Source organism: Melanotaenia boesemani, chromosome 20 (assembly GCF_017639745.1).
Source record: "Melanotaenia boesemani isolate fMelBoe1 chromosome 20, fMelBoe1.pri, whole genome shotgun sequence".
NCBI classification, from domain to species: domain Eukaryota; kingdom Metazoa; phylum Chordata; class Actinopteri; order Atheriniformes; family Melanotaeniidae; genus Melanotaenia; species Melanotaenia boesemani.
In genome coordinates, this window is record NC_055701.1 from 10,392,644 (window position 1) to 10,417,121 (window position 24,478).

The 24,478-nt window shown below is 37.5% G+C and overlaps 1 protein-coding gene across 5 annotated transcripts in view; it reads left to right on the forward strand.

The window, feature by feature from the left end:
* Positions 1 to 24,478, forward strand: part of LOC121630984 (palmitoyltransferase ZDHHC14-like) — a 53,560-nt gene that overhangs the window by 14,644 nt on the left and 14,438 nt on the right. For all 5 annotated transcript variants that reach the window (XM_041971562.1, XM_041971565.1, XM_041971566.1 and 2 more), the window contains exons 3-4: positions 11,239 to 11,399; positions 22,169 to 22,321. In XM_041971562.1, the coding sequence (XP_041827496.1) occupies positions 11,239 to 11,399; positions 22,169 to 22,321 (314 nt within the window). The remainder of the gene's footprint in view (positions 1 to 11,238; positions 11,400 to 22,168; positions 22,322 to 24,478) is intronic.

Here is a 24,478-nt window from a genome sequence, read left to right on the forward strand (position 1 = left end):
CCTGGACTAAATGATGCTCAATGTCTAAGTTGTTTTAGCTAAAAAGTAAACAAAACTAACTCTGATACCAAATCAGATTAAGCAAGTCAATGTGTGTAATTAGTTTTCTTGAGAAAGAGATTTACTTCAGACTTGTTGGGCACACATTGCTTGGGAATCAGAGTGTGTAATGCTGAGTGAAGCTGTGTGGATAAGCAACTCATTTTTTGGCTGAAATGTGTTCTAAGCTTTAAGATTGAAAGGTGTTAGCTTCCATTTAGTTGATGCAATCAATGTAATAATTTCTCTGCCTTTATGTAACAGGGGAAGCGTCACACAAAGGCAAACCTGTCCTTGCACTGATGGGAGAATAAATTCCCCTTTATTATTGTTATTGTTTGCTGAAGTATGTAAAGTTTCCAGTTAAATTTCTTATGGATTCGTTGTGCAATGGAGGTTGAAGAGTTTTTCGTGCAACTGTACATGCCCATGACCCCAACCTCACTGGAAAAGCCCCATGTCCCCCTTTCCCCTCCTATTATTAAAACCCAGTTTAATCTCAGTTTGTAACTGTCCTCATTTTTAGACAATAACATAATTTGTGTCTGTTTTTAGAACAAGGGATGGGCCAATCCTGCACCAGTCTAAACAAGATTGTACCGTGTTTTTTCTCTTTCATCTCTGGGTTTACTTAAGGTTGTTTAGTTGTTGGTTGTTAAGTTGTGTGTGTGTTCACATTTTGTAGCCTGCATCTGCATTTGACAGCACAGAACCTAAACTCTGTTTCATGTGTGAAAGATGAGGTTAAAAGAATGACACCAAAGACCTTCCTTATCATGTCTCGTAACTACTAGATGTACTGAAGTCCTTATGATTTGACATTGTCAAAACATCCTGAAGTGAACCTGACCCAGTGTTCTTCAAAGCCTCACAGACACGTTCGGACATTCAGACACACGTCACATTTTAAAAATCACTGTTCTGATCAATTATTGAGTGATGCAACTTCAGTGCTTTTTATTAGTTCTTTAGAAATTGTTTTATTGTAGAATACTCTAATACTCTATTGTACAATGAACTCTAAAATTTAGCGTAAAATAAAAATCAGTGATGTGAAAATTAATTTATGCAGAACTGAAGTCTGGACATGTCTGTCTGTAGCAAGAATGGAAGAAGTCACAGAGCTGATGACTTGTATACATCCATACCTTCAAATACATAGTTACAGGATTCCCTGTACAGAACAGTGGCTCTCTACCATGAGAAAAAAAACTTCAAGAGGGTTTTTGTTTGGTTACATCCACCACATGGAAAAAATGCAGTCACGCAAGTTACAAAATTATGTAACAGCCGTTCAGTGTCTTAACTGCATTTCCTCTTTCATAGGTAAGCCCAACACAACCTGAAGTTCACCACCAGATAATTTCTCTGTTTTGATTCCACTTTTTGTTAAAAGAAAAGTCTGTTTTTATTAGTATATATTATACACACAAGTTAAACTTAATTCACAGAAGCCCATAAAGGAAAAAAAAAAAAGAAAAGCTCTGCAAAACATACAGGGGTGATGGGAATATGGCACCGTGCTGGAATTCTGGAGTGTGGCAGTTGGTGATGGAAGAAAAAGAAATGCGGGATACATCACCCATGTAAGCAAAACTAATAATAATAATAATAATAATGATAATAATAATAATAATAATAATAATAATAAATCAATGACTGCTGAACAGAGACCGGTCTAGAAAAGTTTTGATGAGGGGGCACAAATGGGATTTTTTTTTTCCTTTTTTTTTCATGAGGCTTAGATTTTAGCACAAATTTAGCTGATTATTACAACTTAAGTGGTCATGAGTTGTTAAATTTGGAAAAACAAACAGCTGATATTTTTCAGTGTTGCTTTAAAACAACATATAGAAGTGCAGTACTGCATGCCTCAGTCATGGTGGATCAATAACTCTGTAAATGAGTGCTGGTTAAACTCAATTTTCAGACACATTGCAATTTCAGCCTTTGTCAGACTTGATAGAAGGCAAATCAGATGTATTGATCAGTGATGTATGTTCCTCCATCTGACGTCAGCTTGCATCCGCAGCTGGCTTGACTATTCTGAGGCATCCCAGTTCAGAACAGCTACTGGTTACTGATTATTTGACCCAATTTCTTTCATTGCTGTTTTCACTATATTTGTGGGTCTAGATTTAGACTGAACTGGTAATGTGCCAAACCACGCAGTCATACCATATCTGATGATGTTACCAAGAACAACATTATAGAAAATAAACATCATCTCAGGTCGGACTCCAAAACAGCCTGAGTCTGTGTAAGAAATGAAGCCTTTAAGCCGGTCTACAGTACAGATAATTAACATGGTCACTCCATCACAGGGTTTAGTAGTATATTCCCTTTCTCAATGACAACTTGGGGAACTTTATTTTTTAGATATTAAAAGAATTACATGTGTGAGGACCATATTGTAGTAACATGGAGTATTACTATTACTATCTTTTGTTGTTGTTGTATTGCTTTACCATAACCACAAATCTGGCTCTGGCAACAGGTGAATTTTTTTTGCACATGTTAAAATTGTGTAAATTTTTGCTTGTAAGCAATTTAGAGGAAAAATAGTTTTTATTATAGAAATAGTTGTGGATTCAACTAGTGTGGAAAAAGTTGTAATGTGTTCTGCGCTGTAATATTGCGCTTAAATTTCAGATCAATTATAGTGGTGTCCATTGAGAAAATGTTCAGGCTCAGGATTTTTTATTTTATTTATTTATTTATTTTTTATTTTATATATTTATTTTGCTATCACCTCTGAACATAGCTAAATTCAGGTGTAGCACTTTTGTCTCCATTGTCACTTTTGTCTTTGTTAATAGCATCTAATCAGACATCGTTCCTACATCATCATTCACTCGGTCATCTCTTCATCATCAGTGAATTTCAGTGTTTATCTCAGCTTTTCTCTGTGGTCAGCATCACTGATGGAATTTTCTTTGGATTACACAGCAGTAATTTACTCATCTTCATCAACCAGAGGAACTGAATGTCATCCTGCTGTCTATCATTATGAATGCCTGTTTCTTCTTATTTTTTCCCCTTCCTTGGAGGCTCAATGATGTGGCTGTTTCCAGGGTAACCACATTCCCTTTTGAAATTTAACATGTCTGACATTAGAAACTGTCCATCTCCATGGTAACATAGCATCTAAAGTCCCAGTAAATAATAAGATTAGGTATGGAGCAAGTTAAAATGAAAATATAACTTTTTTTTCTGCTCTTTGAAGTGCTTAAAGGAAGTAAGGAGTAACTGAAATTGCTTGTAGTCTTTACCTCTGATGTTCACTGACTATTTAAGATTTATTTTTGGGACATTTTCATCTGGAGGAACTAAAAGTAGGCAAGTTGTCACTTACCTGCAACACATCCCTTTATGACTATTGATCCATGTCTATGGGAGACACAACATTGTTGCTTCGCTCCTCCCTTCATAACTTTAGTGTTTAATCTCTGCCTGATTTTACTGACATGACACTTTACATCACACATGACTTCATTTTCATTATGTTTCCAATATCAGGCACATTGGAACATGGCTCCTAGAGGACCGAGACAGTGTTTTGTGCCCTTTCTTAGCAGTATACCATCACAGGTAGCCAGATGACAGGTTTTAAAATAAGATGTTTTCACTAGAAAAGAGTATAAATCTACGTGTGGTAATTCTTTATGCAGAAAAAGAAAAATGCAGGGTGTTCACACAGATCTATGCATTTCTGTTTCTGAATACAGATATAGCACTCTTGCTCAAAAGTAATACGAGATTTCACTAAAGGCTCTTTTTTAAAAAGCTGTTCAGGAGGTGATGTATTTCTAATGCAAAGTTTCTGAGCTCTTTGTCTGCATCTCAGAGCAGTCTTAATGGCCAGAAATCTGCTGGCATACTTATTGTTTCCACTCCAGCAGCTGAAGCAAAGCAATACTTTTTGAAATGTTTTCTTTTCAAGCTGTCCACATGGCACATCTCACTGGTAACTGTTGCACTTTTTTTAATGCACAAGAAGACCATATTGACTTCTACAAATGTGATGTAATTGGGTAATTTGTAGGTCAATTATGATATGATAAATCTGCAGCACACTGTGAAAGAAATTTTGCTGCATATGGTAATCACTCATGTATACTCATATAATAATCACATGTATATTCAGTTTTCTTTATTCATTTATTATTGTTAATCCATTCACTATTACGTTTTCATATTGTGTGTTCTCATTTTACAGAATACTGAAGTTACAGTTTTCATTGTGTGTGTGTGTGTGAGGTCAGACTGACCACTTTCTTCCCAGAGCTCTGAAATGGCAGAGTTGAGACTGATTTTCGCACCTGCTAGATAGCAATAGTTGTTTGGGATATCAGCTTGTTGTGGTATGTGGGCTTTGTTTGAAAACTGAAAGAAGCCACTCAGTCTTCTATTCCTCATTTATTATTTTGCTGTTTGACCTTCAGCTGGGGACCAGCTGAGTAAAACTGTTTTTCTCTGATGAATCCCCAGAGTCTCTCCCGACTTCACGCGAGTCGGGACGACTACTCTCATTACTTGCAAGTAATTCTTCTCCTGTAAATAAACCTTATATACTTTTACTTATTCCAGACTCTTGGTAATTTTTCTACAACAACACACATCGTTGTTTTGACGAATAGTGTTAAAGGTCCCATATTATGCAAAATTCACTTTTTAATGGTTTTGGAACAGTCATACTGGTCCCCCCGCATGTGTAGGAGACCCGTAAGTGTGAAACTCTTTCAGGCGCTCTCTCTCCCCCCTGCTCCACCTCTAGGGAAGTAAGCGCTGAATTGAGCGAGTTTGAAAGCCTGTACGTTAAGACGTCATAAGGGACAATAACCACTCCCCACAGAGCGATGGACCCGTCTACCGGCTCTCAAAGCCCGCCCTCTAAAAATCACCTAGCGCCCAGTGTTTATCCTTTTCGGCAACCCTCGTTAGCGGACATGGCTAAGCGACAGAAGCACTGTTCTGTTTGTGGCTGCATAAATGAACACGAAAACGTTTTTTTACTTCCATCCACTGAACCCACGAGGACTGAGTGGATTAATTTTATTTTTGGAGGAAATGTACCCGGAAAACTTCCAAAGGTTTTGCATGTCTGTGGCCAGCATTTCAAAGAGGACTGTTTCCACAACATGGGTGCATGGAAAGCAGGCTTCGCCAACCGTTTGAAGCTGAAGCCAGGTTCAATACCAACTGTCCGTGACACAGCTGGAGAGGTAAGAGCTGGCAGTTATTTTATCGTTTCGGCCTTATTAGTCTGATAGCTTGAAAATATATTAGCACTGTTGTAAATGTAGCCAAGTCACTGTTTCTACTGTTTGTATCCGGTGCCATTGTGCATCAGATTGATGAGCGTAGCTAGCTGTGTTCTCCGTGCGTCACGGTTTGGGTCGGTAATGGGGGCTTCAGGAATGGGTTCCGGTGTTCCGGCGTTTGTTTATCCTTCACTACGCTGTAATCAGCGTCTAGTAACCGCTAAGGCCTAACCTGTCAATCACCTCATGACGGGCGATGCGATGGGCGGAGCCAACAGCTGAGCTGCTCCACCAGGGTTCCGCCCACCATAAACGGCACATTTCTGAAGCTGCTAAAAAGAGGGAGGTGAAGAGAAGCCGCTGCACTCAAACTGAGGGTCGATTTGTCCATACCATGGCGGAAATATTTCATTTAGATATTAATGAATGGTCTCAGATTGGGAATAAAGTGTATAATATGGGACCTTTAAGTAGTTTGAAAAGCACATTTGTTGTGACAGAAGCTTTCAGTATTGGTGTCAGAAGCAGTCATTGTGGGGGGAGGTTTCTGGCAGTGAGCAAGGATTATATGGAAAAAAAACTTGAATGATGTATTTAGAGGCGCAGTAAATTAACTGAAAAGATAATGAATAAATGAGTTGAAAAACCTTATTATAGCCTACACAAATAGAGTGATGCTTTTGCATGCCAAAATAATATTGCCTTATTTATTGTTAACATTTTCTGTCAAAGTCTGTCAGCTAATCATTTTTACTGTCATTGTTACTTTTCTAGATTTAGAAGTTTAGAAGCATAACGATAGGCTGCAGTGCTGTCCTATTCAGGGATGAGGATCAGTCTACCTGCCCTGTCAAAAAACTGATGAGTTCTAGAAAGCACAGAGGGATGTAAAATGGGAGCTTTTGTAGCAAATGCCTAACAAGACTCACTGTTCCAGTCTCCTGACCACGGGCACACTTGTACCTGGAGTATTTAGTATTATAAAGTATTGTTTAGCCTGAAGCTCCCCAGCGACGTCTCAGACAGCCCAGTGCTTTTTTTGCTTAACTAAGTGTCCAGATGTAAAGTAAAATAGCTTGTCACACCTCAACCTTTGTACCTTATATGTCTGGTTTTTCTTTGTTCAATAAAACATTTTGCTTGCTTTTTAACCTCTTATTATGCATAATAGATGATCCATATGACATACGGAGCTGGCTTCTTGAATTGATGGGCAAGTTTATTGTTGATGCCCCTGCAACTGTGGCAGTTGCGATGTGTTCTTTCTACATGTTGGCCAATCTTTTTCTTAGATTGGGAGATGGTTATTTCCAATAAATAGTAATAATGGAAACCCTTTCTCAAATTTGAGATTAAAGCTCATAGTTCAAAATTGCATTAGCTCCAGCCACTATCACTGGTAGAACCAAACATGGTGAGCCTAAATATAGTTTGGCTTATTTCAAGGTTTAACTGGTGTTGGCACAGAGCTGCGGATGTAACTGCCCTCCTAAAGTGTTGCCATCTGAAGGCCGGTGAGATGGTGAGATAGTGATGTGATTCATCAGCGACTCATAAAACATGTTTTAAGGGGGGACTAAAGGCTTTATGAAGAAAGACAATTATGTAAGTTATCTAACCTTTCAGTGTCAAATCAATAAATTTGTTTTAATTAGTCATTTGACTCAGAAATAGTCAGTCTTAAAGAACAAATGCAAAGGTTAAGTTCTGATATCCAGAATTTGTTTGTGTATTTTGCGCTTCTCTTAAATATTTAAACTGTTAAAGTCTCCTGATATCAGTGTCATCAATTCAATGTTAGTGACTAAATGTGACTGCTGTAATAACCACCTGTAGTTTAATTTAGTTTATCAAGTTTATTTTTCAAACATAATAAAAGGAAAGAAAGTCAAAATAGAAGAAAAGAAAAGCAAGAAAAACTGTGGTGGTAATAAAATAGGTCTGTAGTTTGAAACTCCATGTTTGTCCTCTGATTTGTAACTTGGTATAGTTTTAGCTAATTTCATTCGGTTATTATTGATCAATAATCTCTTCATAATTAGTTCTTCTTAAGAATATGATTTCTTTACTTTGTAGGATTTTAACTTTTCACATTTTCTCTGCTTCTGGCTTCCTTTTTTATTATTTCATCTTACATGCATTAAGTATTCCTTTGTTTATCTGTGGTTTATCAGCATAACTTTGTTTAGCTACTTTAGTGTACAATTTTTTCATATAATGATAATAGTATGATGAACAAAGAGGATTCATAGGCTTCATTAGCATCTTCTACAAAACCCTTTTTCCAGTCCTGTTTCTTTAGTTGTTTAAAATTGTTGATTGTTTTTTTTTTTTGTCATTTATCTAAATATCTTGAAAGATCTAAAATTTTTCGTGATTGTTTTGCAACTCTGGATGCTTGCAAATAAAAGAAGGTGGTCACTGGTATCTGTCTATTCCTCTGCTTTCTATTTTCCTATCAATGTCATTAGTTTGGGCTGAGGAAGTGGTTGTAAGGTACAAGCTGGTATTGTACATGGAATTTATGAAGTTTGTAGTTTTATTATGTTATGTTAAAAAATCAGTGTCTATCTATCCATCTATTAACGTGTTTTTTTTTAATTATTTAAATTATCCCTCCATTGTTCGATTTCGGCTTATGAAGTAACTATCATATCCTTCAATCTGTACCACATCAATTTGTTCATCACTTAATAGGTTTCTGATATTGCTATTACTTTAAATTTATTGTCCAGTCTCCTACTACGGAGATGTATTATGGATATTGTTCCATCAGTCCAAATATTACTTTTGCTGAACTTTTTTTTTTTTAAGGTTTTCAGGTCCATTTTTTTGTAATCAGATAGATGATCAGTCATAGGAGATTTTGGTGTGCTGAATTATTATTTGCACTTCTCCATTGTTTTGTGTTATCTCATTCTTATTTTGAAATGGGCTTCTGGGGATTATGTTTCATACCTGTCCAGTTTGCTTATGTCCCTGATGATGTGTACTTTTGCTTCCTCCGGCGTTGATCCGTTTAGGTTGATGAAAACCTTGCAGCTAGATGTGTGTGTTGCTTGAATTTTTCAATGTCTTTTCAATATGCAAACTTTTCTTATGCTGCATTCATCTTGCTTAGATGCTCATTGATATACACGTCAGTTCCTTTTAGTTTCGTTGCTTGTTTTAATAGACTTAGAAAATGGATGATGACTGTTGGTGCTGTATGTTTGTTTTTACTGGGCAACGTGTGACAAGCCTCTATGTCGTTACAATTAATTGTAAGGCCCTTACTGTCCAGAAATGCCTTTACTGTCCAGCTCCAGCTCTTGGTACAACTCAGTACTGAATAAGCTGCACGCGCTCACACCCAAGACGATATTGTGTGATGAAATTGTGATCTCGTAATTAAACAAAGGACTATTGTAGGGAGGGGGAACGTGGAAAAAAATTATAAAAGCACTTCCTCTAACACTACATGACAGCACCTGTGTTCAACTGGACTGGTAGTCAGCAGTCTGACATCCACTTAATTATGATGTCCCCTCTTGTTTGATTTCTTACTTGTGTTGTTCTTACACTCAGATGTAAGTCGCTTTGGAGAAACACGTCTGCTAAACGATTGTAGTTGTAGTAGAAAGTTTACTACCTGCTCCTCCAATGAATCCTTTCGGCCCCGGTCTTCTATGTTGGATAGGAGACCAGCATTTGCTTATGACCGATGGTCATATGATAATGTCATTACCCTGGGAATATTGCTCCGGGTCATCCCCTCTTTTTTCCAAAAGACTTTATTTTATTTATTTATTTATTTATTTTAATTAATTAATTAATTTTTTTGCCATGATGCAATGAGATCAGAAAGTCAAGCAACTTTCTGACGTCATCTATTTAATCAGGGGGTACTGAGTTTTTCTTGGGGGCCATGGGTGGCAGAGATGTGGTCTGGTGGTGGGAGTGCTGGCTGAAAGCTGCTGCTGATGTGGCCTGGTAGTGAAAGCTCTAACTGGAAGCTGCTGCCCCCGCTGTGGTCTAGTAATAGATACTCCTACTAGAATCTTCTGCCACTGGTGGTGGGCACTCTCGCTAGAAACCGCTGCCACCTTAGCCTAGTGAAGGATGCTTTCACTGGGGTCCTCTGCATGTACTGTTGGATATTTAATGGAATCATTCTAAACAGTCTCAGCACAGACAGGGGACTGACTATTACAGTGCATCTGGAAAGTATTCACAGTGCTTCACTTTTTCCACATTTTATTATGTTACAGCTTCATTCCAAATTATATTAAATTAAGCTCTTACCTCAAAATTCTACACACAATACCTCATTATGACAAGGTAAAAAAAGTTTTTTTTTGAGATTTTTTGAATTTATTAAAAATGGGAAATGAAGAAATCACAGTTACATAAGTATTCACAGCCTTTGCTTAATATTTTGTTGATCCACCTTTGGCAGCAATTACAGCCTCAAGTCTTTTTGGATATGATGCTACAACCTTAGCACACCTATCTTTAGGCAGTTTCGCCCATTCTTCTTTGCAGTACTTCTCAAGCTCATTCAGGTTGGATGGGAGACGTCTATGCGCAGCCATTTTCAGATCTCTCCAGAGATGTTCAATCGGATTCAAGTCTGGACTCTGGCTGGGCCACTCCAGGACATTCACAGAGTGGTTCTGAAGCCACTCCTTTGAGATCTTGGCTGTGTGCTTTGGGTCATTGTCCTGCTGAAAAATAAACCGTCGCCCCAGTCTGAGATCTCGAGCGCTCTGGAACAGGTTTTCATCCAGGATGTCTCTGTATATTTCTGCAGTCATCTTTCCTTCTACCCTGACTAGTCTGCCAGTTCCTGCTGCTGAAAAACATCCCCATAGCATGATGCTGCCACCACCATGCTTCACTGTAGGGATGGTATTGGCCTGGTGATGAGCGGTGCCTGGTTTCCTCCAAACATGACACCTGGCATTCACACCAAAGAGTTCAAGCTTTGTCTCATCAGACCAGAGAATTTTGTTTCTCATGGTCTGAGAGTCATTCAGGTGCCTTTTGGCAAACTCAAGACGGACTGCCATGTGCCTTTTACTAAGGAGTGGCTTTCGTCTTGCCACTGTACCATACAGTCCTGATTGGTGGATTGCTGCAGAGATGGTGGTCCTTCTGGAAGGTTCTCCTCTCTCCACAGAGGAACGCTAGAGCTCTGCCAGAGTGACCATTGGGTTCTTGGTCACCTCCCTGACTAAGGCCCTTCTCCCCCGATTGCTCAGTGTAGACGGCCGGCCAGCTCTAGGAAGAGTCCTGGTGGTTCCAAACGTCTTCCATTTATGAATGATGGAGGCCACTGTGCTCATTGGGACCTTCAAAGCAGCAGAAAGTTTTCTGTATCCTTCCCCAGATTTGTGCCTCAAGACAATCCTGTCTCGGAGGTCTACAGACAATTCCTTCGACTTCATGCTTGGTGTTTGTGCTCTGACATGCATGGTCAACTGTGGGACCTTATATAGACAGGTGTGTGCCTTTCCAAATCATGTCCAATCAACTGAATTTACCACAGGTGGACTTCAGTTAAGCTGTAGAAACATCTCAAGGCTTATCAGTGGGAACAGGATGCACCTGAGCTCAATTTTGAGCTCCATGGCAAAGGTTGTGAATACTTATGTAAATGTGATTTCTTCGTTTTCCATTTTTAATAAATTCAAAAAATCTCAAAAAAAACCTTTTTTCACCTTGTCATAATGAGGTATTGTGTGTAGAATTTTGAGGTAAGAGCTTAATTTAATATAATTTGGAATGAAGCTGTAACATAATAAAATGTGGAAAAAGTGAAGCGCTGTGAATACTTTCCGGATGCACTGTAAGTGCAATTATAGCCACTTGTTTGGCATTATACCACACATTTCTTGATTAACTGTTGCTTGTTAGTTTTTTTTTTTCTCATTACCTCTTTTTGTCCTACCAGTTGTCCATACCTGGCACAAAACCTGACCTCAGTCATCCCGGTCATAGGAGGTGTGCTGTTTTTGTTTGTACTGGGAACACTTCTGAGAACCAGCTTCAGTGACCCTGGGGTTCTGCCCAGGGCTACCCCAGATGAGGCAGCAGACCTGGAGAGGCAAATAGGTAAGAAAAAAACTTTCATTATTTGGCCTGTTATTAAACAAATATATTATCATATCCCTTCGACTGTACATTCTATTTTTATGCCAGCATATATATATATATATATGTATATATATATATTTTTTTTTTTTACCTGGTACTATTTTAGTATTTTAAAAGTGAGAGACGATCTTTTACTGTGCATGACAGAGTGCTACCTTTTTGTTCACCCTGTTAAAATCCCTCTGATTTATCTTTTCATTGTCAAGGCAATAGCCGTTATAATGATCTACTTTGTAGAACTGTGAAACCTCTGTGTCTGAGTTTATCTATTAAACAAAAAAATGGGGTTCTAGCTTCCATCCACTTTAGAGATACTGTCAGACGTCTCAGCTGAAATGCAGGCGGAGATGAAGTATTCCTGCTGCTTTGACCAAATGGCCTTTGATTCAGTTATTTCACTACAGCACTACAGCCATTTGATGTATTACTTGGTCATAAATTCATGAGAAATTAATCTAATTTATGATGTGAAAGGTTAAACTGTCGGTGCATTAGGAGCCACTTCATGTAGACTAACTGAATTACTAGTGGTCCCTAATTTGTGGTGCAGATCTGTTTATGAAGCTCTGAGATGCTTTACTTATAACATTTTTCTACATTGTACTATTTCACACACACGTTGCAGGGCCTCAGTCTGTCATTGATGTGATTTGCTAGCAATTTTATGTCACACTGCTGCAACAAACAGCAGTGTGACATAAACAGACATTCAGAAAAAAAGGATATATGAATAAAATCACAGTTGTCATGTCACTCTAGAAATGATGAAAGTGAGCAGAGAGCGCATCTGAAAGGGTTGTGGTATTTTGTACGCAAGTTTTTCTATCAAGTATTCTGCTGTATTTTGACAGATGTTTGCTAGCAGATGTTTAAGAGAGTAATTGTGTTATTGCAAAGCTACAGAAACATTCCTTCACAGTACAATAACCAGGGTGTCACCAGAAGTAATTCATCTGCTCCATGCTTTTCCACTCTTGGATTTATTGTGGTTTGCTGACGTAGTCTGAACGCTGTTGATGACAACAATGGGATCCAAATGAATTTCTGTGGACATGTATCTGTAAAACATTATAGTACACTCTCCACCGACCACTTTTAGTTCATCGGTCAACAATGTCAGTAATAATGTAGCTAACATTTCCATCAGTCTCTGTTGTCTGGGTCCCATCCTGTTCTTCCTTGTTCGCTCTGTCTTTTCTCCTCTGCATCCTCTACCCTGTATGTAACAGGATTTTCATCCCCTTACCCTGTCAGTTTTTTGTTAAATCTTATTTTTAAAGTCGCCTTTAATTTTTTTATTTATTTATTTTTTCTCTTTTTTTGCTTGTTTGGAATGTGAAGCTCCTAATTCCCAACTGTAGTCCTTTTCCATGCTTCAGGCCATTAAAGCCTCATTAAACAAACTCTGGACTGCTTTAATTTATCTCATTAGGAGACTTAAAAGCCTTTGGAGGAAAGGTAGAGAGAGCTTGGAGCAGTGGACTAAGTGTACTGTGGAAAAGCACCATGTTATATTGGCATGCTTTTTTTTCCCAAGGATAAACAAATTTAGGGATGAAAATATGATGTTGACCCAAATCTCCATCCCAGCCCCCAGACTGGCTTTGGTTCTTTGCATTTTCAAGCATAGCAGTTGGCTGTTTTCCACCCGTAATCTCCAGTTTGCAGATGATTGTTTTCATGTTTTGGTTGGTTGATCTGTGTCTGAGTCCATATAAGCTCTGGTTTTAAAATGATATACTGAATTAGAGACCCTTTGTAAAATAAAATCCTTTGCTTTTAAAATAGTTCTTATTTAGTGCCTCGGGATCTTATTCCTATTAGTTATGAGCATTTTTCCAGTTTAGTCACTGTTTAGTAGATTGAGACTTAACTTTACAATGGAATCTGCTGGGGATGGACAAACAGGACCAAAATAAATGCTTTTTAAGGCATAATGGTAATATATTAAATATATCTGTATTTTCATCTTCTTTCTTACTGTGTGTATATAACATCAGACTACTTAAACTGTATCATGTTAATTTGATGTGTTTTATCTTACATTGGATATGTCGATGTTTTCATCTGCCTAACTGCTGAGAACATTAAGTATCTGCTTTGGTAGACTTGATATATAATTATAAACACTATTTTAATGCTATACTGAGAGATGCGGACATTAAATACATTGTTTTTTTAAATGCACATATGCCCTTTGAAAAACTAGGAAAGTACTTCAAGATACATCTAAGTATGTCATATCTCTTCTTAAACTGTAAACTTAATCCTACTTGCAGACCTAGATAATCACCTCTCTTGACACAATCCTGACAGTCAGGGCACATGTGACTTCATCTGCCTGTCAATGTTTCTTTGACAGGACATGAGGAGGAAACATTCAGTAAAGAAATTTATAATGCATACAGATTGTTTAAAAAATTCTGCACTATATACCTAAAAAACTTCATGCAGGTGGTCATTTTGAGCATTCATTTTGAGCTTTTATTAAATTATTTCATGAATGTTGATGTTAATTAAATTAAGCTTGTTTTAAGTGTAAAAGTTATTGTCATGTACTGTAGAACTGTTCATTTCTCCTCATGCATTCCCATGCCTCCCGTTAAGGCTGCTTTACTGCTTTAGTGTTGGTGCCATTATGGGTCCCATTATCTTCCATGTGAAAAAACCTGGTCTGTATCAGCGGCAGGAACATACACTCTCACACAGAGAAAAAAAAACAAATAAAAAGACACATAAATACTTAACAGCTGTAAACGTTCAATTTAAGACACTGGAAGGCAAAGATCGCTGCCTTTTCCCACAGTTAAAAAAAGCTAAAAATGATTTGCATTTTGTTGCTTTTTCTTTTTGACCTCTCTTTCGTTCTGCCAGTACTGCAGGAATCCCTCATATTTCATCAGCGTGTGTAGCCAACACTTTTCAGTCAGGCAGGAATTGGTCGAATTTACCTAAAAATGTCTCAGATGTAGCGATGAGACAGAGAGCCATTGTGTCAGTAATAGTAACTTTTTATATGGGACTGGACATAATATCAGGAGATGTTTAATAGTAAAGTAGAAATACTGCTTTGCTGGTTTACCAAATACTTCTAAGGAAAATTGTGAAATGCAGTTCAGACTTATGTATTATTAAAAGTGTTGAGGTCCAACTTCTAAGATAGCTGTCAAAAAAGAAGTGCCAAGATGGCCTTTCAGACTTGATGCAGCCATGTTGAGTTGCCTTCGGGTTAATAAAAAGCAATCCATGTCTGAAAGAGAGTACAATGTCGTCTCCATTAAAACACTGGCGTCTGCCTCTCCGTGTTTCTCTGGATGCTCTGTCCAGATGCATGCAGTGCTGTTTATCAGTATGAAATTAGTGACACATCTAATAGCTGTTTACTTGATCATCCAAACCCAACCCAAGTCCCAACTCATCAAGCACTCCCATTTCTCTTTCTGGCTCCTTCTTTTTCTCAACTTGTGCTTTTTAATCACTGCTTTATCAGTTATGAAGGTCTTTTCAGTTTCTGCTATCATATTAATGTTTGTGTTAGGTTTATATGCACACACATGCTCCTGTCCTGTGGTCCTCATTTCTCTTCACTCCCTCCCTGCTGACTTAAAAGATGAGTCATTCCTAGTTTTCATCCTCAGACTTATTCACAATTTCTTTCTTCAACCAATATGTCTTTTTTTCTGTGCAGAAAGCCATGATGGCGAAGCAGCTTACAGGTTTTGTGAGCATTAATAACTTTTACATGTCAGTGTTGCTACTATGTCTTTTCAGTTTTTTTTTAAACTTGTTTTCAGAGTAGTCAGCTGCTGCTGTTTTTCTAGCATTTTCTTGCTGGAATAGATTAAATTAACTTGCATCTGCATTGAAAAACACAATCCATCAAAAGATTAATCATGTAGAAACAAAAATCAGGACCTCTCAGTTGGAACAAATGAGCTATTTACTGTCTTCATTCTTAATTAAATTTAGCATGTAATGTGTGCATTTATGAAATGTGTCACATTAATGCATATCACACACTCATTCACTGAATACTCGAGCCTTTTGTGACCCAACACCCTCATGAATAGTTAACGGTATTTCCTCTGCAAAGTGTTTCAAGGCTTACTTTCAGTACACATACTTATTGATCTGTTGACGAAACTCTGGCGGGCCCAATGTCTGTGCAGTCTGAGACATTAAGGTGTTTCATGCTCCCGTATCCCAGAAGAGAAAGCTAATAGCTAGATCATGAGCAGATATCTCTGCTAACTGCCAGAGGCTTTCAGCTTCAGGTTAAAGTGGGAGGCTTGAAACATATTATTCCTCAAGCAAAATTAAACGTAGCATGTTTGCAAAAGTGAAATAGACATATAAGATATAATGCTATTTGTGATCTAAATTCTCACCATATTGTCACAAGGCTTTTACACAGCTGAAACACCTATTAAGGAAAAGAAGAAAAAGTCAGGAAAGGTAGCACAGCATGCTGTTTATCTCTGCTTGAAATCAAAATGAGAGCTGTTTTTTTTTTTGTTTTTTTTTTCATTAGTGTGCTGCATTTGATGTCTATGCGTGTCTGCCTGCTCACCCAATATGTCAGGACTAGACAGGCTGGCATCATTTCAGCTACCACTTGCCAAATCCAAAAGACTCTCTGAAGCAGTAATCAGAGTGAAAGATGACGAGAACTGCTTGTGTTCCTCTTTTCACCTAATGTGATCCAAGCTAGCTGGTGATTGTCTGGACAGCCTCACTGATTTTTTTTCTGAAGCTGCAAGCCAGACTCCAGCTCTATAGAGAAAATAAGCTCTGTATGAATGATGGGTATCAGGATAGGATGCTATGACATTTAGAATATTCTGCTTTTGGGTTGTTTAACATGAGATGTTAATCCACATTTAGCAACACTCAAAAGTCAAAAGTCACCTACCCATGTCTCAAAAATGATTGCTTTCAATGACAATGTACTTTTGGGTGGGAAAAAAAAACTTTACTCCTTGATCATAGATTGATGAGAAAATTGTATTTGTTTGTTAATTTTACAGCACAATAGAGTGTACAAAATGTGAAGGCTTTTTAAAGTGCTTTCCCAGTAAAACGTTTCTGCTGACATCTTTTGTTTGGACTCTGGAGAAATTTATTTCAGATGCCAAACTCAAGTACACAGCTCATTACCAAAGAGACAGAGCGACTCTCTAAAAGGAGAGCCAATTTAATCTAATTAGATACAGCTTTCTTTACTTGTTTCTTGAATTTAACCAGTCATAGGTTAGCTTGTAGCTTTGAAATTGCTTTGACTGAATAATTGAGATTGTAACAGGGCTTTTAAATCTTAGACTTTTCCAACTTCTTTTTCCATCTTGGTATTTGTATCCCTTAAAATTGCTTAGTTGAGTACCAGTAAACATAATAAACATGCTTCAATTTAATCATCATAGCTAGTACTGCTGTGCTGACAGAGCTCTATTGATTGTGACCTACCCTTGACCGCCAATTCTATATGTGAAATTAGACAAATAAATCAGCTGGAGTATATCATTGACTCTGTGATGTGATCTAGAGATACCCTCACAGTGACCGGGCGCAGCAGAGACACAGTTTGCCATTTGAATGATAGATACTGTGTTTGTGTTTCCCTTAGTACCAAGCTCTCTATTCTGTTACATGACCATCCAATCGAAAGCTGGTGCTGATACTTGAACCTCTGCATTGACCTCTTGCCTCTTCCCTCAGCTTAGTGCAGGCAGTCACACTAATTTCATTGTTATTGAATAGTAATTATTAGCTGGTAGAAAAAGGCTGTATTAAAAGCTGTTGTTTGAGCTTTTATACATATACGTTTTAAATGCCTGACTAAGACAGCTTTGCAATAAGGGTTTAGTATAACAAAATTTAGCATGAGACGGAGAGAAACTGCTTGGAAGTTGCATTTAATGATAGAAAGTTGTGGAGACAGCTAAATTGAAACAACCACAATTACAAGCCTTGGTAAAGGAACTTGACCTTAACCAGCAGTGTTTTATTAAAATTTGTCAGGTGCTGCTGGTAATTTATTAGTGTGAAACATAACTTTGATTCTATTGCTGAAGTGAATCCTTACTTCACTTCAGCAGTTTCTTGATTGGAAAGCCTCCAACATTGAGTATCATGTAGCTTAGACTCAGATATATCCACATGTCCTACAACTTAAAGCAGCTTTTACAGTCATTTTGAATTGCTTGAAGAAAAAAAAACTTGACTTTTTAGTTTTCTCTCTTCTCTTTATTGTTAGAATTACAGTGACAGAAACATGAAGTATGACAAAGATAAGAAAAGTTATAGTGGCGGAGAGGGCTGCTGGGGACAGCGACTGAGCTGTTTTACTGGAGTCCACAAGAGAAAAAGGGAGGAAAAAGAACTTCATGTCTTCCTGTGATCTCATGCTGCTTTATTATCCAGTTAGATGTTCAATGTGAGGCAGCTGCAGTGCTCTGTTATAGCCTCGTCCAGGTCATGACTGTGCCTTCCTCTTCACTGTCATCCTTCTTTCAGACAGATGTCCCTTCCATGTAGCCAAATTACTGAACTGAGTCTTCATGTTCTTGGCCTTTCTCCATAGAGACAAAGTACAAAGTGTTAAGCATAGGACTCTCAGTCCAAGACTATATTGTTCTGGACAGATTACAGTCATTGATGTTAAGTGTTTTCATTTAATTGACTCACGTCTGCTTTTTTTTTTTTTTTTTTTTAAGTGTCATAACATACTTTAAAATTGAAATGTACAATGTTATGTGTATCAGAGTGTGGTAAATACTAGTTATGATCGGCCTCGTATTGTACACAACTTTGGATTTAGTATAAAAAATGAGAAATATTTAACATGTTATGCAGACCTGGAGTATTTGCTATTAATGAAGCATATTTTTTGTTCACTTTACAGACACATTTGTGTAATTTAATTAATAATTGAAGACCAGAATTAAACGTTAAGACCTGTCTAACAATTTAAAGGGCAGAATCTCGTTGGAGAAGAGTAAATTTGAAGTGAGAAGTCTTCAAGAAATTCTTTAAGATATAGAGGGATGCTCCTATTCTGATAGCATTTGGTAGCTTGTTACACTATTTGGGAACACTCCTAAGCTAAATGGGGCGAAAGTAAACCACCTCCAAATAACGTCTGAATGATTGGATCTGAATCCATTCTGTCCTGAGTGTATTCACATCGTTTTTTATGAGTGAATCATGTAAGATGCACATTAGCACCTGGCTCAGTTGTTTTAGGTTAATGTCAGGTGTGACCTTTCTTTGCTTTCATGAAATTAAGGTCACTTAGAAAAAAATCTGCTTCACAAGGTGACCGTTACTCATTTTCTTAAGAATTTAATTGAATGAAATATTTTTCCTTCGCTGGATACAGAGAAAGACTTTACTCGCTGAAGCAACAATGATTTATATCTTCTGTAACGATAAAGAAAACAATGAGACATTACCTTTCTTGTGTATCTTAATAAACCATTCTTCTCAGTACTGGTTTAATGCCTAACCTTTGGTCTGTTTCCCAATAACAGCCTGCTGTCATTTACAAGTACGGCTAACACACACACAGGCGCACATTTGACATATTGGTTTTAATATTCTGAATGTCATCATTGTTTTCCAGTTGAATTTTTCATCGGTAAAGGCTCTTGTTCTCGTCTTCACAAACACAACAGGATAGTAATTAGTCTCCTTTTGTACCTTACAAGGCAGCACTGTGCACAGTATGGCTGACATTGAACCCTCAGTTAACTCTGTGTGTGTGGGTGAGTGAGCGGGTACCCTGTGTGTGTGCTGTTACATCAACCCCAGTCAACCTGGCCTTGTTTTATAGCTTCAAGCTCTTAGACCTGGCCTATCTCTCTGGGGGATCTCCCTTGTAGACACTGATGTAAGGCTAAAGCTTTGGCTGACAGGATGGCTAAGTGTACAAATGGCTTTGTTGAGCAGAAAAGCTACTTTGACACCCCCGCTTTCACACTAATTTACTGCAGGCATCTGTGATCCAGTGGAGTGAATGTGGATGGTCTGTCCAAAGTGCACTTGCAGTATCATCACACAGCAGATTAATAAAAATAGTGATATTTAGAGAGCAGTATTTAAAGCAGGACTAACAGTGGAGAGGTGTTTTTGCAATACACACAGAAGCAGATTATCCCATTAAATTACATTACAATTTACTTTTTTAATTTAATACTATGTTCTATTAGATTTGAGAGTTTGATTTGTAGTCTTGCTTTGGTTGACTGTTTATACTGGCTTTAACTGTTTGGATTGATACAGTTGATATTCATATAGTCATTTTTCTACAGTTCTACGAAAAAGTTTGTATAATTATTTTCTGTCATACATATGAAAATATGTCCCATTTATCCTCTTAGAAACATGTGAACAACAGTCACATATTATTTATTCTGACTGGGTAACATGCATTATTTTATGATTTTTCTGCTGGTGTTGTAGGCACATAAAAGGAGTATAAGTTTTACATTTTTATTCTTTGATATTAACTAGACATGAAATGATGAACCAGCTGCACACAAATCTATGTACCTGTTATTATTTTCCAGAACTGTGTAAGTACTTTATTTCTATAGCACCTTTCATCACAGTGCTTCACAGAGAAAGCAGTCAATAAATTCACTACAAAATAAAATACACAAAAGAAAATACGTAAAATAGAGTTATAAATATAAATTTGATAGCTTAATTGATATTGAGATAAAAGTGGCAGAAGCAATTACTTTGAGGCCATATTGTCCTTCTGTTACTGTTTTTGCCTAATAAAAGAAAATTTTAACAGTAAAAATGCCCATTATCTCCAAATAGTAAATGAAGCTAGGAGGCTGGCATTAATATATTTTCACTAGTTTCTGTCTGAATGATATAACCTTTTTTTACCTGTATTTTTTTTATGAGGTCTCGGAAGACACCCAAGACAGGTCTTATCTAAGGCTTTGGAAGTACTATATGTCATTAAATAAGAGCTCATTTTGCTGGGCCATGATGACCTTAAGATCTCCTGTTGGTTTAACACCATAGAATCTAAATGGCCCTCCAAATTACTCACAACTTCACTTATTAGTTCCCCCATCATTCTAGTGCATTAAGGGTGCAGGGGGATAAAATAAGTATGGAGGGAAAAGAAAGTATGATGTAGGCGTTGATCACAGTAGGTACAAATTCAGTGGATGAAAACTGCATTTCCTCTGCCCTCCTTTAGAAATGGCAAACACCCACGCAAGCCTCACCGTCTCTAACCCCCCTTGTTAACACATATACCATTGTGTTGGCAATGCTACAGGCTTCAACATGATCTTAAAATTATCTTCCTACACACACCATCTCCTACTCTCAGCATATGCAAGTGTTTTAAAGCAAGCTGAGCAATGATAAGGTAGAGGCTCTACCATAATGACCTGAAAATCACTGTTATTGCTCTCATTCTTGCCAAATAGTCTGTCATTGCTGTCTTCTTACTCAACTAAAAGCCATTCAGAGCAGATCCTTTTTTTTTTTTCTTTTCATTGTAGTCTGGGTATTGTGGTATTGAGTGCATACTGAACTCCAGATGTTAATACCTGAACTAAGTTCAAGCTTTCATCAGTGTAGCAGCAGACTTCATTGTAAATATGGGCTGATAGCACAGAAAATTATTCTGGCTCCTAAGGTCAGCCCACTTTTCCCAGTTTCTTTTTCCATAGGTTCACAGTTATTCGATCTAATACGTACATAACATGTAAGCCAATACAAGCAAATTTATCTGTATGGCAAATTCAAAGGATGAATAAAAAGAAAAAAGTTCATGCTATGGCATTTTTTAGTTCAAAATATTTTAAAGGCATCACAGTATTCATTGTAGTCCATTACCAACATGTTAGCCTTTAGTAACCTGTATGCTTAAAATGACAGACCATCTGCTGCTGTTTGACCTGCATTCATTACCTCCACCAAGGCGGAGGTTATGTTTTCAGCTGCGTTGTTTGACTCTGTCTGATCGCCTGTTAGCAACATAACTCAAAAAGTTATGGACAGATTTTCATTAAGTTTTCAGGAAATGGAATAAGAAACAAGTGATTACACTTTAGGGGTGATCTAGATCATCGTCTGGATCCAGGAATTTTTTTTGAAGGATTCCTTACAATGGGGAACAGATGTTGCCCAGAATCATTGACGAAAGATGACAAATGTCATGTAGATGTTATATACATCAACAACTTACCCAGATTGCAACCATTAGAGAACGTGCAAATTTCTTTAATAACTTCAAGACTGTTGTAGCTATTTGTAGCTCTTTGAAGTATTCATAAGAGTATCAGCATATGGTTGGTAATTTTGTGGGCTGTTGGGCTTTTGGGGGTTTTTCTCATGGCTTGGTGCTAGTCTGTGATGTCTGAGTGCTTCTAGTTTCCAATGTAAAAAGGAGATTTGCATTGTAACAGAGTATTGTTAACATATGAAGTGAAGAGTAAAACATTTAACCGGACTTTTGCAAATCCAATGTGGTGTTGAAACTGTATTTCTTTCTTTAAGAATAGTATCAATGCAAATATGTTGTAGCTTTTATTCCATTCTTCTCTTAGTGTGCACATTACACATTTCCCAGGGGAAAAACTATTCTTGTATCACTAAAATATTGACATCACAATTGCATTAGTTTATTGCACCATACAGCATGGGAGCTCTTTCACTGATTCTCTTTTGTTTCCCCTCTCTTTGATTTTCCAAAGATGTTGCCAATGGCAGCACAGGCTACAGGCCTCCTCCCAGGACCAAGGAGGTGGTCATCAACGGCCAGACAGTCAAGCTGAAATATTGCTTCACGTGCAAAATCTTCAGGCCACCACGTGCCTCCCACTGCAGCCTCTGTGACAACTGTGTGGGTAAGTTACATCGTTTTCCAGGGATTAGTTTGTAGCTGTTTGGTATTTTGAGACATTAGCAAAATTAACTCATTCTCCTTCTCCTCTCTCTTTAGTTCAGGGTTCACATGTATTCACTCAGATTCAGAAAAGATCTTGTTTTTGTTTGTGAGGTCACAAGCCAAGCTAATTATTTAGATTGAATACAGACTTGCAAGAAATATTCAGTACACACCAGATGCTTGCAGGATTTAGCATTCATGCAAAGACCAGGGGGAGAACGATGACAAATAGTGTGAGAAAAGAAGGGTTGAGTTTTTATGTTCTTCATAACCACATTCCTCAAGTCAAGAGCACAGCAAGGCAATTACTAAAAGGCAGATACGGATACACAAATCTGTGCAATTTATCTTTTTCATTGGAGTTTTGAGGCTTATAGACAGCTCTACTTTTTTCTGATGTTGGTTTCTCTGTCAGAAGTAGAGCTGTGTAGACAACTTTGATACAAAGATAAAGAAGTAGTAAACACTGGAACAAAAAGAGGTTGTAGTCAGACACAGCAGATGCACACCAGCAGGATGGGAGGAAGAAGCTATCAAAAAGATGGAAGAGCAGTCATTTTGACAAACAGGCAGTGCATGTTATTAAGTAAAGGTGGATTTTGTTTGCATTTTAAATGAATAAACAAATTCTGAACTGGACCTGGTGAGGCTCACTCTTTGATAAATATCTTGCCTCAAACATGGGGTAAAGAAACAAAGTGGCAGATTTACACCAGTGCACGTACATGATATGCTTTTACTGCTCTTCCAGACCAAAAATAAAGCAGTGCAATCGTACAAATCCAGATGATTTCTTTTTTGGCTTAAACATCATGTTTATACGATATTTGAGAAATGCATGCCACAGATGGGAGGGAAGTGGAAAAGGAGCAACTGACACATAGTTGGACTCCCCATCCTGCAGGTGGGTGGGAGTGATGAACAGCTGATGAATGTAAGTTGTAACTGCTGTCTCTTTTTTAAAAATCATTTCCAGTCAAGCTTTTGGTTTCTGACCAACATTGAAATAGTCTAAAAGCCAGTTGCCAAAAGAAAAGATTGGGATGCTGTGGAAAATATAAAAATCATATAAACTCTACATTTAAGAACAGTAGTAAAAGAGAACATACTAAAGAACTGAGGTTATTTTCTCTTTTTATTGTAAAAAAAAAAAAAACAGGACAGTGACAAAAAAAATACTGGAAAAGTTGTGAAGTGCTTAAAAACACATCGGTGAACATCTCATAACTAATTTGGTTTATTGTTGACAGGTAATTAACATCATGTGGTTTAAAAAAGACAGACTTCAACATGTAAATATATGAAATGATTTACAGCTATTTATGAGAATTTACCACCTTTTATGGTTAAATTGCACAGAATTTAGCAGTTTAATCATCTGCAGTCTAAAATATATTTAAGATTGAGAGAATCCAGAGAAACATTTGAAGCCTGTAAATAAACATAGAATGATGCCACCACCTTAGATACAGACATAATTATTTGGTGGAAGTCATTGCGTGGGCGAAGGAACACTAAAAACAACTACCAGTAAACACAGTTCATTACTGTATCCACAAAACTAGATACAGAGCATGTGTAAACAAAATCTAAAAACACTGGACCTGAACTTATTTAAGATGAACTGAGGCGAAGTGGAAGACTGCTATGCAGTCTGATAAATCAAATATTTTTCATTATTTTTCAAAAGAATTGAGCAATTATTTGATGTGCTGATTTGCACACACTTGAAAAGTCTGCATCTGTAATGCATGGGTTACCATTAAAGAACAAGGCATGAGAAGGACCTGCACATCTGTCAACACACCATTAATTCTGAACGCTGCCAAGGAAGGCCTTGTTTAGTTCAGGAAGACATTGCCAAACAACGTTCTTAATGTTTTACATCGGCATTTCTCCAAGAGCTGAAATTGCCTGCCTGTAGTCCAGACTTGTCGCCATCTGAAATCATTTGGAGTTCTATGACACAAATATGACAAAATGCTCCCAAAACTTGAGTCAAAATGAGAACACGTCACTTTCAAATTACGTCGGTGGGTTTCCTCAGTTCCTCACCTCTAAAGACAAAAACAATCCATTTCAACATTTGATATGTCACTTTTAAACTATTTTGTAC